Source organism: Lactuca saligna, chromosome 7, assembly GCF_052625555.1.
Source record: "Lactuca saligna cultivar CGN05327 chromosome 7, ASM5262555v1, whole genome shotgun sequence".
In the NCBI taxonomy this organism is placed as follows: Eukaryota; Viridiplantae; Streptophyta; class Magnoliopsida; order Asterales; family Asteraceae; genus Lactuca; species Lactuca saligna.
The window spans coordinates 111,412,349-111,430,597 of NC_136423.1; the positions used below are offsets into that span (position 1 = coordinate 111,412,349).

An 18,249-nucleotide genomic window follows, 5' to 3' on the forward strand; every position below is an offset into this window, starting at 1 on the left:
TCATGATAATAGTTATTTATATTTATAAAAAAAATATTATAGATCTTTAATAATTATTTAAATTTTAAAGTAATATTTTTCCTTGTATGCTACGTACTTTAAAGTAATACTATTTCTGCAAAATAACTAAATACTTGTAGAAATTAATTTTTGAAAAAATTATTCACACCCGTCGCTTAGTACGGGTAAACAGCTTGTATGATAACAGAAGAATTTGACCTCATTAATAAATGATCAATTTATAAAAAATAAAAAAAAAAATAAAAAAGTTTAAATAGAAAGCTTAACTATAGCAATTGAAACTCTAGGGACTAGTATTGGAATGCAGCCATACTCTCGGGGGGGAACTTCGATTGGAGTTTACCTCAAAAACACCCGCGATTGTTGCCAACATCTCTCATAAACGAAAAGCAAAATTTTTGCTCTCAAATTACACTCAATTATCTCTTCGCATTTCATGGATCTTAACATTCATTGATCTCTCTCTTTCTCCTTCAGATCTTACATTTTGACATGTTCCACTTCCCCATGAATTATCTTCTTACTTGTCTTCTTTTCCCCATCATCATCCTGGGCTTTATGATTTATTTGTAAAAACAATTTTTGATTCGGTTTTAGCGTTTTAAAGAGGTGAAAATAATGGAGTGCTTTGCACTGAATCCGATGTTTTTCAACAAGAAGTGAATGGAAATTTTTACATAAAAAGGAGATTATTTTGCAAGAAAATGTCTCCGGTCAAATTCCTATTCACGTTCCTCTTCGTATCGGTCAGCATATGGCTTATATTACTGTGAGTATCTAAATTAAACATACATCTCCCTATTTTAACCTGATATTTTTGTGTTTCGTTTGAAGTAATTGTTATTGCCATTGATTATGTTATTGTTGTATGGACAACTTGAAATTTACGTTAATGAGATACAATCAACCGCATTTGTGATTTGACAATACTATTGCTTCATTCCTACTAAAATTTTACATTGGGAAGTTCATTAAGATTATTGGAAACTGATAATAGGATAATTCATATTATAGGTGCTTTTATTTGTTGTACAATAATCAATATTTCAATAGAAAACACTTTGATTACATCCACTAATTAGATAGAAACTGCAAAATAGGAAGTCAAGTGTGATGCTGATACGTCCCAAGTGACAAAGTACACTAATAGTAATAGTCACATGGAGAACATTGAGTCCGTTCATGCTAGCTTGCCTCAATGATAAGGAGGAGTGAATCCATTCAAGTCTGGACATCACCTTCCTTGGGACAAAATAATGCAGTTTTAGTCTCATTGACATCGGTTCCCATCATAGTCGAACACATGTTAAAAATAGTACAACCTCTTCTATTAAGTCGCCTCCATTATAACAAATTGGGCGCTTAAGGGAACTACTAGCTGAAAGAGTAGTAGGGTAAGCGATCTACCATAGATCAATTCCCTTTTTGGGGAGTGTCTTGAATACATCTCTAATTCTTAGCTTCATGATACTCCTACCAAGAAACATGTCAGGTCGGCATCACAAAATGATCTACAAAACTGACGATCATCAATAGCCAAAAAATATATATATACAAGAACTCGATTTACCCGCATCGATGAACAGAAAGTGGTGATGATGTCATCGTACAACAATGATGGAATGATCGTCGTTATTCGGTGGTCATTTCTTTTTCTTAGTTCCAATTTCATATACACAAGCAGATTAGTGGTTATTTCTTTTTCTTAATCAATAACAAATTTGTTTTTATTCTATTAATTAAATAATATGTGAAAATTTAACTTAATATAATAGACATAGTGTTTTATAATAATATTTTGATTAAATATCTCATAATTAATCAAGAAATATTGGTATTTTTCTTTACTAAAAGTGGAATACATTTTTGACGTTATGATAATTATTATAATAATTATTATAGGGAGTCCTAATTATTATAGGAATTAGATAAGATACATTTATCTTTACTAAAAGTGGAGAATGTTAAATTACTAAATAAATATATTTTTCTTTATTGTTTTCTAATGGAAAACACAGTGTTAGTGTTATGGATTTTAATTAAGATCATAATATGAGTTAGAGTTTAAATAAAACAGTAGTTTAATATAAAGTAATGTTTTATCTAACAAAATAATTATTAAAATTATAAAATGAATGTATATTGAAATGAAAGGAAGAGATATAATATGAATAATTTTAGAAGTGATTTTTAAATTCAAAAGATGATGATATGGACTTTTGATGTGACCAGGGAAAATCATAAAGGTATGCAGCTAGCTATGACTTTAAGACTAGACTCTAGAGTATATTATGACACTTCATTGTAAATAGTGATATAAGTTGTTCTACTTCAACATTTATTTAAGAGTTTCACAAACTAATATCTCAACGATTCTATTTTCATAAATATCTTTGAATAACTAGTCTGTTTTTTTTTTTTTTTTTTAATTTTACTTTATACAATCATACGTAATTGTTTGAAAAAAATAACAAAATGCCCTCATTAGTTAGTTTTTTAGTATAAACATGATTTAGAGAATATATGTCGTGATATACTCTGATATATGATATACTCTGAGTTATGATAATAATTGTTTTACATTTAGAAAAAAATTTTGATTATAGATCTTCAATAATTATTTATATTTTAAAGTATTACTTTTCCTTTTATGTTACCTTCTTTAAAGTAATATTTTTTCCGCAAAAGAATTAAACGCTTTTAGAAATTAATTTCTGAAAATTTTATTCATACTTGTCGCTTAGCACGGGTAAATGACTAGTATGACAAATAGACCAATTTGGCCTCATTATGAAATGACCAATTTATCACAAAACTTCAAACATAAAGCTAAATTGTGGTAATTGAAACTCTAGGGACTAGTATTGTAAAAGAGCCATACTCTCGGGGGAGAACTTTGATTGGAGTTTACCTCAAGAACACCTACGATCGTTGCCAACATCTCCGATAAACGAAAAGCAAAATATTGGCTCTCAAATTACACTCTATCATCTCTCATCATTTCATGGATTTCAACATTCTTTGATCTTTCTCTTTCTCCTTAAGATCTTACATTTTGACATGTTCCACTTCCCCCATAATTATCTTCTTACCTATCTTCTTTTCCCCATCATCATCCTGGGCTTTATGATTTATTTGTCAAAGAAGTTTTCGATTCGATTTAGCGTTTTAAAGAGGTGAAAATGATTGAGTGAAAAGCTTTATGATTTATTTGTCAAAGAAGTTTTCGATTCGATTTAGCGTTTTAAAGAGGTGAAAATGATTGAGTGCTTTTCACTGAGTCTGGTGTTTTTCAACAAGAGCTGAATGAAAATTTGTACATAAAAAGGAGATTCTTTTTGCAAGAAAATGTCACCGGTAAAATTCCTGTTCACGTTCCTCTTTGTATCGTTCAACATATGGCTCATAGTACTGTGAGTATCTAAATTAAACATATATCTCCCTATTTTAGCCTGATACTTTTGTTTTTAGTTTGAAATAATTGTTATTGCCATTGATTATGTTATTGCTATATAGACGTTTTGAAATTTGCGTTAATGAGATACGATCAACTGCATTTGTGATTTGACTATCGCATCACTCCTACTAAAATCTTACATTAGGAAGTTCATTAAGATTATTGAAAACTGGTAATCAGATAATTCATATTATAGGTGCTTTTATTTGTTGTAAAATAATCAATATTTCTATAGAAACCAGTTTGATTACATCCACTAATTAGATAGAGCTGCAACATGGGAAATCAAGTGTGATTTTGATATGTCCCAAGCGATAAAGTACACTAATAGTAACACTCACATGGAGAACGTTGTGTCCGTTCATGCTAGCTTGCCTCAATGATAAGGTGGAGTGAATCGATTCAAGTCTGGACATCACCTTCATTTGTACAAAAAAAATGCAGTTTTAGTCTTATTGGCGTATGTTCCCGTTGTGTTGTAGTCCAATGCGTGCTAAACATAGTATAACCTCTTCTATTCAGTCCCCCCCCCCCCCCCCCCCCCCTTATAACCAATTAGGGACTTAACGGCACTGCTAGCTAAAAGAGTATTAGGGTAAGTGGTGTTACACATCACATATATATATATATATATATATATATATATATATATATATATATATATATATATATATATATAGACACACACACACACACACACTAGTAGGGTGCCCGCGTGATGCAACGGCACCAGATAGCTCACTTTGGCAGATAGTTTCATACAACGATTAGTTTTCTTTTCAACTGAGTTCGTTTCAACCTTTTAGCAAGATGTTTTGTGCCAGAAAGTTTCTTCCGACGAATAGTTTCGAACTAGGTAGTTAGATGCAGGAGTGAAATAGTTTCCTATCATGTGTTATCTATTTCTTTGGTTTTATTTTACGATTATATTAAATGTAAAAGTATGTGCAATGATCTTCAATGCAGGATCCGTGAATATGTTCGATTGACAATTAGTTTCCTTTAGCACACAATAAATAGTTTAGATTTCAGTGTTATTTTCTATATGACGATTAATTTTCTTTTGGGAAAATATCATATTCCAAAGAATATGTAATGAATCTATAAAAAAAACAATTATTAATATATATATATATATATATATATATATATATATATATATATATATATATATATATATATATAATTGTAAATGGTTTTTTTTTTATTTCATACTAAAAATGATTTTAAATGAAAACAAAGCCCTACAATATAAATTCCCCTAATGATTAGTTTTATATTTTTATGTATAATGGTACTTATGTCATTTTAATACCAAATCGTTATTTTAAAATTTTGTTATTTTTATTATAAAAAAAAAACAAAGGTTGTTTCTTCAATCCAATATAAATCAAAATTTGTTGGTTTTATGCAATTTGTTCTATTAATTATCTAAAAAAAAATTGACAATTTTTGTGAATTTTAAAGAGTTGCAGTTAGTTGTTTAGTTTTTATTTAATTTGTTTTAAATCAGTATTTATTTGAAAATAATAATAAGTGGGCTATATGCACAAAAAACATCTTAAACAATGAGAGGTAACCAAATTAGACATGTAAATAAAGTTTGACTAAATAAATTCTCTTAATCATGGTATTGTTAAAAAAAACTAAATAAATTTCAAGATAGAAAAACATGAATAAAATAAAATAGATTAGTTCATTAGTAAATTTTTTGTATAAAAGTGAAATAAAACTATCGGATCAATAGTCACTTAAATAAGATGGCATTGTACCTTATTCAAATTTATCAATTACGTTTATATTTAAAAAATGATTATGTTATTTCTTGAAATATAAAAATAAAGTAATATGTTTTATTAAGTTATAAGAATGTAAACTAAACAATCACTTATAATATTTGTATTGTTGAAAATTTTAACTATTATAACTTTTAGTTAAATTGTTCTAACAAATATGGTATTTTCAATTTTTAATAGTAACAAAAAGAAAATCAATGTGTGAAGAAAGACAGTCAAGTAATCAGTTGTTTTGTTAAATTAAAAAACCTATATATTTTGGTTGATTAATACATCTTTTCTACAAACCATACTTCTTTTTTTAGTGTTTACTAACTTTTCCTATTGAACATTCTTTTCATGAAAGCATTCACAACTATCATTGTATATTGCAATTTTGAAATACTAAATATCTATAAAAATCAAAATCACCTAGATCTACATATAAAAAATTATGAAATTTAGGAAATATATATTAAGCATGTTGTTTTTACGTCTGAATCATACAAAAGTGGAGTAAAAAATGAAAGGAAAAAAATATTATCTCTAAAACCCATAAAATTCAACCTAATGACTAAAACAATCCAAAACAAACTCAATGCTTCAGATTCATTGGAGAAATGAAGCAAGTCGGGAATTCTAGCATAAGAAAGAAAAAACATGCATCACACAAAGAGAAACATTAGTTTTATAAATGCACACACATGTATCAGATTTATACGTACAAACAAGATCTATATAATATTCAACATAAAAAAAAAAGTTGTATAAGTTCACAAAGACAAAAAGCAGTCTTATAAGTTCATAGAGACAAAAAAAACAACAGTTCTATAAGTGCACACACCTTTATGAGATTAATATTTACATATGATCTATACCAAATTATACATTCATTCAGGAAAAAGAACGGATCACACATAGGAAAACATCAGTTTTATAAATGGACAAACATTCATCAGATTTATACGTGCACCCAATATCTATATCAGATTATACCCAAACATACACATATAAACAAAAAGATCTACAAAACTGGATCATTAATAGCCTCTCTCTCTCTCTCTGTATGTATATATATATATATATATATATATATATATATATATATATATATATATATATATATATATATATATATATATATATATATATATATATATATATATATATATATATATATATAGAGAGAGAGAGAGAGAGAAAGAGATAAGTTCAATTGAGAAAATAAAAAAAAATAAAAAAGTTGGGAATAAAAGAATCATTCTTAGTCACTCATTTAATTTAAACATAAAAAGATACGGTAGTAAACTTGTATGTAAATATGTTAATAATCTTTAATCTCAAATACATAACTGAGAATGATTTACCCATTCCCAATTTTTTTTTTCTCAATTGAACTCTCCTCTCTCTCTCTCTCTCTCTCTCTCTCTATATATATATATATATATATATATATATATATATATATATATATATATATGAACTCGATTGACCCCCATCGATGAACAAAAAGTGGTGATGACGCCATCGTACAACAATGGTGGAATGGACGTCGCTATTCAATGGTTATTTCTTTTTCTTAGGTCCCGATCCATATACACAAGCAGATCTACGAGCAGAATCTATGGCGATTGCTTAGGTGTGATGGTGGAGAGAAATAGACGGTGATGTAGAAAGACAATGAAGGCGATTTTAGATATAGATGCAGAATTTCAACACCGTAAGACTCATCTACAAACACATGAAAATATGGTAAAAAATCTAAAGCAAAAATAAAATTTAAAAAAAAAAAAAAAATACGGATCTAGATCTTTATCCTGAAACAGAAAATCAATGATGGTTATATACATACAAACTTTATATCATCAAATCTTCATCTTGTCTCAAAGAGCATAAAAGAATCAATAAAATAAAAATAAAATAAAATAAAAAAAAAAAAACAAAAACACATTAGTAAAGATCGGATATCAACTACAAAACGCAAACCAAAATCAAAACAAAAGCTCATATCTAGGGATTTTAGAAGGAACGTACCTATGTTTTTGGGGCATATCTTGGAGAGTAAGAGTAGCGTCAGTTTGTGGAAAGCGGTGGTTGTTGCAGTGTTTTTGGCAGAGAGGTCAGAGTGCGGTGGTTTAGGGATAGGAGAGGCCACATAAGAAGGGAAGGGAACGATAGTGGTGAAGGTAGTGGGAGATGATGGTGGGGGTGGGGGGGGGGGGTTAGGGTTTTTAGAATTGAATATTTGTGAAACAAATCAATTGCATAAGAGACTATGAACACCCTGTGATCTAGACAGTTGTACACATAGAAAACTGTACATTAGGCTTTATTAGTTGTTTTTAAGACAACTTTTTAAGATAGATACTTGTACATTAGCCTTTATTAGGCTTTATGGTATTTATATATATATATATATATATATATATATATATATATATATATATATATATATGTGTGTGTGTGTGTATTATAAGATTAGATTATAACCCGTAAGAATCATTGTTATAAAATTAAACTTTCATTGTAAAAAAACTTAAACTTATTACTTATTAATCAGTTATTTCAAATAAATTATTTTAAGTAAATTATTAATTAAGAGATATTTTTTAGTTATATAAAATTATAAGCATTGATTTAAATAAATAAATAAATTATATCACCTTATAATGTATGTTAATTTTATTTTATTTTTTATTCTAATGTTATTCATTTATTGTAACTAGAGTGTTAAATTTAAATTTTAAAATTTGAAATGAAGAATTAATTATTAATTTAATGTGATTAGAGTGAAAATTTTAAAATTTAAAATTTAAAATAGATAATTAATAGGTTAACATATAACATAATAGGTAACATATAATACTAATAAGGATTTTTAATATTCTGATATTTGTCAATAAGAGAATAAAGTTATTTATTTATTAGAATAAGATATATATATATATATATATATATATATATATATATATATATATATATATATATATATATATATATATATATTACTTGTGAACATAGAAGTTAATCTTATTAATAGGTTGAATAAAACTAATAAAAAGGGGTCCTTCGTATAGACAAAGCGTATCTTCTTTGTGTAAGATTTTAAAGTAAGAAGTAGTTCCCTTTTTTCATGCAAAAATGTTTACACATGTTTTAGTTACCTGTTGCAAATACTGCAAATGCATGTCTTTTTATGGCTTAATCACGCACATATATCAATATCGATTTGTGAATTTTGTGTCTTTTGAACTTTAATAGCAATTGTTGTAAATGATTTCCTGTAAGGAATAATGTGTTGCATCTTAAGAAGTAGTTCCCTTTCGAACATTTGATCATGCTTAACTGTTTTGTCATCAAAGTTTTATCATAATTACATCACCCTATCTGCTATAATTACAAGTTTCAGAAGACTTACTATATATATATATATCTTTTTCAGATTTACTGCCAGGTTAGTTTCTTCGATTTTGAGCCGGGTCCTGAAAGCATCCGTGGGATTTAGAATTAGTGGATGGAGATGTTTGAGGGATGTTAGGATCAAGTTTGAAAGGGTACTCATTTTTTTCGTTTAAGTTGGTTTATTTAGTTTGTTTTGCTCTATGTTTATTTTCATATTTTTTTTGAGATTTTTTCTTCTGGAGGGTTTTAAATTTAGTATGAAATGATCTAAATCTTCATTATTTGGTTTACATGCTCATTCTTGAACGATCTGAAGTTGTTGTACGAATAATTGTATAAGCCAGTCACAATGAACGTAACATCTTTTTTCAAACATTTTACATTAATTATGTATCTATTATAAGTATGATGAGGTAGGTAGATTGTTGAGATGATAGAAAAGTTGGATTGTATGATAGCGTGTTCATGGTTGGAAATTTACAGGGCGCTGTTGAATCCGTTTCGATTGGTGAAATCAAACTTAGCTTACGGAAATCCTTGGTTAAACTGGGGGGTGCTTTTATTTCTAGGGACCCAAAACTGCTGTTCGTGATAAGCGAAATAGAAGTTGTTACAAGGACTGCAGAAAAAACCTCAAAGACAACGAAATCACGCAGACCAAAGACTTCTTCTGGAAGCAGCAAACCAGGCAAAAAGTTGAAGGTTATTGCTAACGTGGCAAGATTCTTTTCTCTTTCTGTGAGAGACTTGGTTGTGAAGGTAAGAAGTTTGATGCATCTATTTTCTTTTCTTTTCATTCTTGCTTGTTGAACCACCGTCAACAAATTATTGCGATTTTGAATTGTTGACCACTAGTGAAGGTTATACTTTTAACTATATCTTAACCACTACGACATCCTTAACAAATGTTACAGCAAGCTTGAAAAAATATCTCTAGTGAGGGGGCATTTTACTTGGTAACTATTATGTCATTAGTTGGGGTTTCAGTGTCCTTGTTATGGTGTGTGATGATTGCCATTAGTTCTCGACATATATATATATATATATATATATATATATATATATATATATATATATATATATACACACACATATGTTTGTTTGTTTGTTTTAGTTTCATGTTAATCAATCAAGCCATTTTTAGTTTATAAAACAGTTGCAGTTTATCTTTTCACGAATTTTTGGCAGACACCAAAAGCATCTCTAGAGATTAAAGATGTGGGGCTTGATTTGTCTAAAGATCCAGGTTCCAAGCCCTCCGTGTATCTAAAGTTGCAAATGTTGCCTATTGTTATCCATCTGGGTGATAATATATCTTGCTCCAAGGGCAGTGAAAGCTTATGTGCAGGGGATGGATCCACGATGCACAAATCCTCTGCTCATTTTATTTGTGAAGAATTTGGTCTCTTGTTTGAGTTTGGCCCTCACAGGTTTGTTTCTTCTATGTTTATCAATTTCACATATAGGAAAATGCTAGAAAATAGCAATGTACTTTTATTAAGGTGTTTGTTATAGCATCCTACTTTCATCTTTCTACTATAGCATTGTACTTGGTAAAATCTGCCCCATCATCGAAATACAAAATAATCATCACTAGTATAGGTGGGTAAATATTACAAAGTATAAGTCCTAATAAGAAAAAAAGGAAAATGTTATACATAGGTAGATTTTACAAAGTATAACAAGTCATAATTAGCCAGATTGTAGGAGATCGATCTTAGGAATCCTTCCTAATTTAGACTCCACATATAGGCACATATTTTACCTGTTATTCGATAATTTGACCTTTTATCTCTTATTGTTGTTACACGGTGTCAAAGTGTGTAATTAGGGTTAGCTTTCTTGTTTTCCCGCTTCCCTGATGAGCAACTTTTTTCTTTTTTATTTTCGAATGAATACGAGAGAATGTTGTTTTGTTTTCTTTTTCTATTCTCCCTCATCAACATAGTCTCTTCTCTAGCCTTCACAGATGGTGAGTTCAAGAATTTGGTTATGGCTGACGTGATTCTGATGGATTTCAGGATCACTAGGTGAAAAAATTGAACGACTCTAATTACTTGGAATGTACAAGATAATCAAGAATGTACTTTAAGAGGCATTCAAAAAATGGTCATTTGACAGAAGATCTACCCACTAACCACACAAACTCTAACACACGAATTCAACAATCCCAAAGGGAGAAGATGGTTGATTGATTTTCTTAGTTGCTATTGACTCTAAACCGTCTTCTTTGCACGAGTGTTTGATTGAATTCTTCGTAGCTCGTACCAATAATAACCACACTCTTCCTATGACTGTGGAGTCTCATAGTGAACTTTTTGGTATGGATCAAATCCTTGTTATGGTAAAATCTACAACCCAAGTGCAAGTTAAGACATAGGGTTAGTTTTTTGTTAATTTTGCCAATGAACCATGAATAGAGAACAAAATTGTGGAAAGTTGCAGTGGAAGTTTGAGAATCAAAATCCTTTTTCAGCCCATGTTGGTACTACTAATATACCTCGTTTACACTTTCTGCCATTAAATACACACAATTTCTTCCGTATGAAGAAAATATGATGTCTTAGTCTCTGTCTATTGCTTGCTTTATCAGTCAAGTTATCCAAGTACTTCTCTTCTTTCTTGTTCCACTAGTTGAGTCATAGATACGAGTGCCAAATATCACATGAAAGGTAATCCTATGCTCTTATCCAACATTGAATCTTATTCCAACGTATCTAAGATCACTTTAGCAAAGTGATCTACCTCTAAATTTCTTGGTGCTGACACCATTAATTTAACACCCTCATTAACTTTTAAAATCGATCCTTACTCTCCCCAATTTCTCATTTACCATCACACATGTGAGTCAAATCAATCGTTCTATAAACGGTTTTATCTCATTCTTTTCGCATTAATGCTTTTATGATCTTTTAAAGAAAAAGATTATTGGTATAGGACATGAATATAGAAGTCTGTATATATCTTAGATACCAAACTACTACTGGGGTGTTGTACTTCTTCAAGCATTGTCACCCTTTTGAAGACCCTTGTTGATAAGATCATCCTCTTTAACGCATTGCAGAAACTGTGTCCTGTATTTCATGTTTTGCCTTCTATAAATTGCAAGTTGTGTTGCTTTTCCATATATTATCATTTGAGTTCACCTACAGTCGATAAAAGAGCTAATTCTCTATTTGAGTTGGTTCCTTCTGATGTTTGGGGGCCATCAGTCTACAACTAGATTAAGATATCTTGAAACTACTGGAGCACTTCTCTTTTATATGAATTTATCAAAACAATTTTAGGAAAAATACAATTTTCACATTATGTTTATTGATTAACCAATGCCCTGTTCTGCTCTAAATGGTGAGAGTCCTTGTCATATATTATTTCCCACAAAAGCATAGTTTCGTATTGAACCTTGGATTTTCGGTAACACTTGTTTTTTTTTTTGTGATGTACTAATTAAAGAATAGCCTTCATTATTGTAAATCCCTTAATTATAGGTAGAATCTATGATTTACATGAATTAGGATTGATTATATAGCTAGGATATTCTCTATTATTAGCCAAGAAATATGCATGTTTCCTCTAGTGAATATATCATCAACTCATACTAAAAGCTTCAGGGTATCACAGCTTTAAAGCCTCTTTTTCACATTCATCTTCATATTTTCTAGCAATCTATGTTGTATTCTTTTTTTACCTTTAACAAATCTCATGGTTGGTGGCAAAGGCAATCTCATGGTATTGGCAACAATTAGATCTATTTGAAAACCATCCCTGGAAGTGTACTGCTAACACTATTCTATACCAGAATATTGTTGAGAAAATCAGAAATTTCAAGTTTCTTTCATGTACTCAATAAAGAACTTGAGGCAGTTAGGAGCAAGATCATGAGTATCAAGCCTCTTTTTCATGTCAAGGAAGCATTCTCAGAGGTTTAACACACGAAGAGAGTGGGAACAAGGTCATGCTTCAACCTTGTGAAATTTTAAGCTAGCACTTAGGGACCCCCAATTCTAAAGGGCCCCATCTTGTCCAAATTTAACCTAATATATCTCAAATCTCAATTATTGAATTAGTCCATTAGTAATTGTCTTATTGTTCAATAGGCCACAATCCACAATTTCAATCGACAATCATATTGAGCGACAGAGCGAAACGCATGCGGTAGGACACATGAGTGAAATGATCTTGATTCTTAAAAACTGAATTTTCATTTATCTTCTATTCTTCCTTCTCATTTCTTGATTGTTCAAATCCTCAACTGTATCAATATATGTTCCCAATTTTCTATTATTTAATACTCTATTAGGGTTAGCCAATTAAGGTTAAAGGATGAGAGTTTATAACATTAAGTATAGTAAAGACAAAGGGCCCCATATTTTTGGTTCGCTTAGAGCCCCTAACTAGTTGAGTCGCCGCCCCTGAAGCTTGTAATCCATCCACTCAAGATTCTTCATTCTTCTTCTCTTGCTACCATGAGGACAACAAAAGAGATCACCATGACAAACATTGTCGTAAATCTAGACTTTAAGAAGAAACATGTTGGAAACTTCATGGAACACCTGCCGATTGGAAACCAAAATCATGGAAAGACAAAGAAACTCATGGGAATGTGGTTGTTACACCTTCAAGTATTGTTGCCAAAGGAAAAGGGGACACATCCATTTCATCTACTTTCACCAAAGAACAATTAAAGACACTTTAGAAAATCCTAAGCAGTCTGTTCAACCAAACATCACTCCTAGGTATAGGGTTGATATAGGGTTGTTGACCACTAAAGGTAACCATTCATTAATCCTTATGGTTAGTAGAAGGCATATTAACCCTTGGATTCTTGATTCAAGACCATCAAATCATATGACAGATCCAAGCATTGTTTCCCAGTTTCATGCAAGTCCAAAACACCACATAGTAAAATTGCAAATGATACATTCTCTAAAGTTAGGGTGTGGGTTCAGTCAAAATTAACCTAAATCTATTCTTTATGTGCCCAAGATGGAACATAATTTACTGTTTATTCATAAAGTAAAATGTGAACTCAATTTTATGGCTATATATATATATATATATATATATATATATATATATATATATATATATATATATATATATGGGTAAAGTGAATATACTTAAAAACCCTATATAAGCTTAGGTACCTAACTCCATAATACTACATTGGTTTGTATCATATTCACATTGTAATTGTCTAAGGTTCTTAAACTTCAACCCCATAACTTGATTACTTCCTAAATCTTTGGACTTTCACCAATATCTTTCTTTTGCATCACGTCTTTCTATCGAATACCACCTGATGGGTTTCATATCCTACCGCTACAAATGAAAGGATGTAAGAGAAATATAATGATGAATTTCCAAATTTTTTTGAAGTAAATCAAGTTTACGGATGAAGTTTAAGAACCTTGGATGATTGCAATGAAAATTTAATGCAAAATGACATAGTTTGATGAGGTTAGGTACCTAAGCTTATATAAGGTTGTTAGGTATATTCACTTTACCCTATATATATATATATATATATATATATATATATATATATATGTGTGTGTGTGTGTGTGTGTGTGTGTATGTGTTTCAAGAATTAGGTTTAGGGAAGATAACTGGCAATGCTAAGACATGTTATGGTCCTCTTTCTTACAAGATGATACTCTTTGGAAATCATAACTATTTGGCTTGTTCTCTTTAAATAACCATTCTCATTCCAATGAAGATAGTGATATCATGTTGTGGCTCTATTGTCACTATTATCTGAATGGTATTTGTCAAAAATGTTTCCCCCGTTGTTTATTAATAAACATACCGACTCTCTTTGCTGTGAAATTTGCTAACTCGTAAAACATACTCGAAACACTTACCTTCCAAACCATTTTTATTAATTCATAGCGCTATGTAGGGTCCCGCACGAGTCAAGACTATAATTTGACAAAAATGGTTTAGCATATTTTATGGACAATCACACTAGGTTAATTTGGGTGTATCGTATGAATTCCAAATAAGAAGTGGGTGAAATTTTTAGCAATCTTCATTCTATTATTCAAATTCAATCTCACACCAAGATTCAAATGCTCAAGATAGATAATGGCAAAGAATCCTTCAATTCTATTCTTATTCTTTATCTTACTCAACATGGTATCCTACACTTAAGCTCTTATATAGACAATCCTCAACAAAATAGAATCACTGATATAAAAAAGGGAAAATGACATATATGCCCTATTAAGTTTCTCGGGTTTACCCATTTAGCCATTTAACTTATTTTGTGGCTTTATGAGGGAACGAACTTGTGGGCAACCTGTCTATTTAGACCCCTAGACTTGTTTTAACCGGTTTCCTTGCCACATATACATTATTTGCCACATCATTCAAGTCAACATTCAAACTTGGACCTTAATTTCCCTGGTTAACTACTTCTAAAGTCAACACATGCTTCAATTCAATTTGCCACTGTACTAGCTCCTCCGACATCGGCAAATACACCATTTGCACACTTATCGGCTCCACTAAATAGAGTTTGATCATGATGCACATCAGCTTTTAAAATGTCATCTTCTTTAAGCTTAAGGTTTCTCTTGTTTTATTACCTTTAGATAATGGAATTTGAGAAATTCCAAAGGTGTAGACCCAGATGAGATATTAAAGAAAGCATGCTTAAAACGAAAATCAAATCTTTTTGTGGTGTTGAAGTTTGTAAAATTCAAAAGAGGTAAAAGTGCTTCACTTACCTAAAGCTAATGTCTATTGTCAAATATGAAGAAAAAAAGCGTGAACCGAACCTAGAACAGACGATTGATTTTGCAACATCATTACATGTTATCAAATCATTTATCAGGAATCTGATTTTATCAAAAGTGTAACCGTAATCCTCATTGGTTCCTCTTGAAATAACAATACAATCAAGATGAGAAGCAAATCAATAGAACCCTAGATCAGAACAAGAAGTGAAGCAAGATAAATTTATTTATTCTTATTTGGGGATGGAATGAAACAGAAAGAAATCTATTTCTCCTTCTTTGATTTACCACTATGTCTCCTTTTATTTGGTTTGTTGTTAACAACGATGTACTCATCAATAACAACTAGATCTTTATCCTCTCGAATCTCTTCCATTCGTCATATGTGTCTTAGTGTGTTTCTAGCTAAACCGATATTAGAAAATCGGCTATTGTAGCGGTGACGAGACCCATATACATCGGTGACCTCCTTAGAGACATCAAGTTTGGTTTTTGATCTCTTGGAAGGGGAAGGCGAAAGGACGAGGAGATCGTGAAGGGAGAGAGGGGTTTTAGGTTTAGAAGGAAGAGTGTTTTTGGGTTGCGGAGTCTGGTGGTGGTGAGTCCATTGATTTGGTTGAGTGGAAAAATTAAAAGAAGGAGATGGTATTGATAATAAGTTTTAATGTTGCAGGTATCTATTTGAGAAATAAGGAAGGGAAGAAGACGACAATAGGCTATGGGGTATAGTCACATGGTATTAATAAATGATGTAGCAAAATTGTGACCGGTTTACCCCTTCAATACGTCAAAAAGGACGTAATCGACCCGATAAAAATGTGTTCTTTCCTTTATAAAGCCAAAAAATAAGTTAAGTGGCTAAATGGGTAAAGCTTAGAAACTTAATAGGGCAGTTGTGTCATTTTCCCTAGAAAAAACCAACATCTCTTCTAAGTTTCTTGATTTCTCATGTTTTCTACTCAAGTTCCTAAACATTTTTGTGGTGAAGCTGTTCTCACAGCCACCAACCTTATAAACTAAATACCCTTATGGGTTCTTAACTTTTAAACTCGATCCCAAGCTGCCTTGGAGTTAATTCCTCATATAAAATCCATCATTCTTCTTGATCTTAAAGTCTTTGTCTCCATTGCATTTGTACCCCTTTTCTCTTAGAGTTGTAGCATATTAGATCTTCGATATATTAAGTGTATCTTTATCAGGTATTCTTCCCATCAAAAGGGTTATAAATGCTATCCTCGTGCAAATCAAAAAATATATAATTCTATGGATGTTACTTCTTTGACAATCATTCTTACTACAAATATGAGCTTCAAAGGGAGAATGTAAACGAATCTCATCTTTGGGACTCTATTCCTAATGCCAATACTTTATCTTTTGATACAAATCAAATTTCCCATACCAATCAAAGTTTCCATACTCAACCTTCTGGTATTCATATGAGAGTCCCTTTATCTCAACTAAGTCATGGAAAAATATTCCAATCCTCCATTCTTGACTCTATCTTCTTGCCAAGTACCAAAGGACAAAGAAAAATAAACTTGTGTCTATATGTGAAGGAAACAACCCGAAAAAGACATAAAGCGCATCACACATCTGGAGGACTACCATGAATCTAAACATGGTCAATCAGGTAACTCTAACCATGATAATGTTGCTCAAAATAATGATTTAGATATACCTATTAATTTGAGAATAGGATTTTGTGCATGTACGAAACATCTAATTGATAACTATGTGTCCTAAAAAATATGGTCACCATCCTATCAGACCTTCGTCTCTACGGTTGATTGCATACAAATTTCCTCACTCAATTTACTAGGCATTGGCTATTTCTCAATGTAAAGAAGTTGTACAATATGAGATTAATGCTACGGTGAAAAACAATATATAGACCTGGAAAGAAAACAGTTGGTTGTAAGTGATTTTTTCTCTTTTAAACACAAGGTTGATTGTAGCATTGAGAGATTTAAAACTCGTCTTGTTGCTAAATGCTTTAACTAATCCTATGGCATTGATTATCAAGAGACGTTTGCTTATTTGACTAAGCTTAATATTGTTCGCGCTCTACCATCTCTTGATACAAATAAAGATTGAGACCTAGCTGATGTTCATCAAATCTTTACATGGTTCGTGAAATTTTGTTATGGTAACAAGCTAGGAAGCTTCAGGGGGAGTGTTAGAATGTATATATTGTACTTACTAGCTTTGGCCAAGTTATCCCATGGACCTATATGGTTACTATGTGTAGTTTAAACAAGGAAATGACTATAACCATATAGGACCTTGTTTATACTCTTAATAGGGTTCAAAGTAAATGTTTTTTTTAATAAGTTTGCATTATCAATGTGTAAAATCACAATTTTTGATTGTAACACATACTAATTACAACAAAATATATTTTATGAAACACCCTTTGCTCCGACCATTTTTAAAGAATCATTTAACACAAGTTTGAATACTTTAAAAATAAAGAGTTTTGGAGTTTTTAAGATAAAATGGGGAAAAATTTGGTTCCAAAAGCATTCAAGATTGTTTTTTTTCCAAAAGGCGAAGCATTAATAGGTATCAACACAAATTTTTAAGTTCCCCGCAAGGGTCTTCTAAATGTCTATAAATTCTATAGCTACTAAGATTTTCAATCTGAGCACACATTAAAACAAGTTAAACAATGAATTTTCCTAGTGAGTTGATTCAATTAGAGTAAGGGATCACAATCCATGTTACTTGAATCAAACCTCCAAAATAACAAAACTAAAAGGATATAAATACATGGGTTTAATAACCCAAAACAAAACAAAATATAAGGGGTTATATTCCCAAAGCTTCACAATTGAAATGTTAATATTTGTTAAGT

General features: G+C 30.7%; 1 protein-coding gene across 1 annotated transcript in view; it reads left to right on the forward strand.

The window, feature by feature from the left end:
- The first annotated feature begins 725 nt into the window (after nucleotides 1-725).
- The window catches only part of LOC145007148 (protein SABRE-like), a 43,812-nt gene continuing 26,288 nt past the window's right edge, over nucleotides 726-18,249 (forward strand). The window contains 4 exon segments of the mRNA XM_078966131.1: nucleotides 726-790; nucleotides 8,696-8,807; nucleotides 9,139-9,414; nucleotides 9,844-10,085. Of these exon segments, the coding sequence (XP_078822257.1) occupies nucleotides 726-790; nucleotides 8,696-8,807; nucleotides 9,139-9,414; nucleotides 9,844-10,085 (695 nt within the window).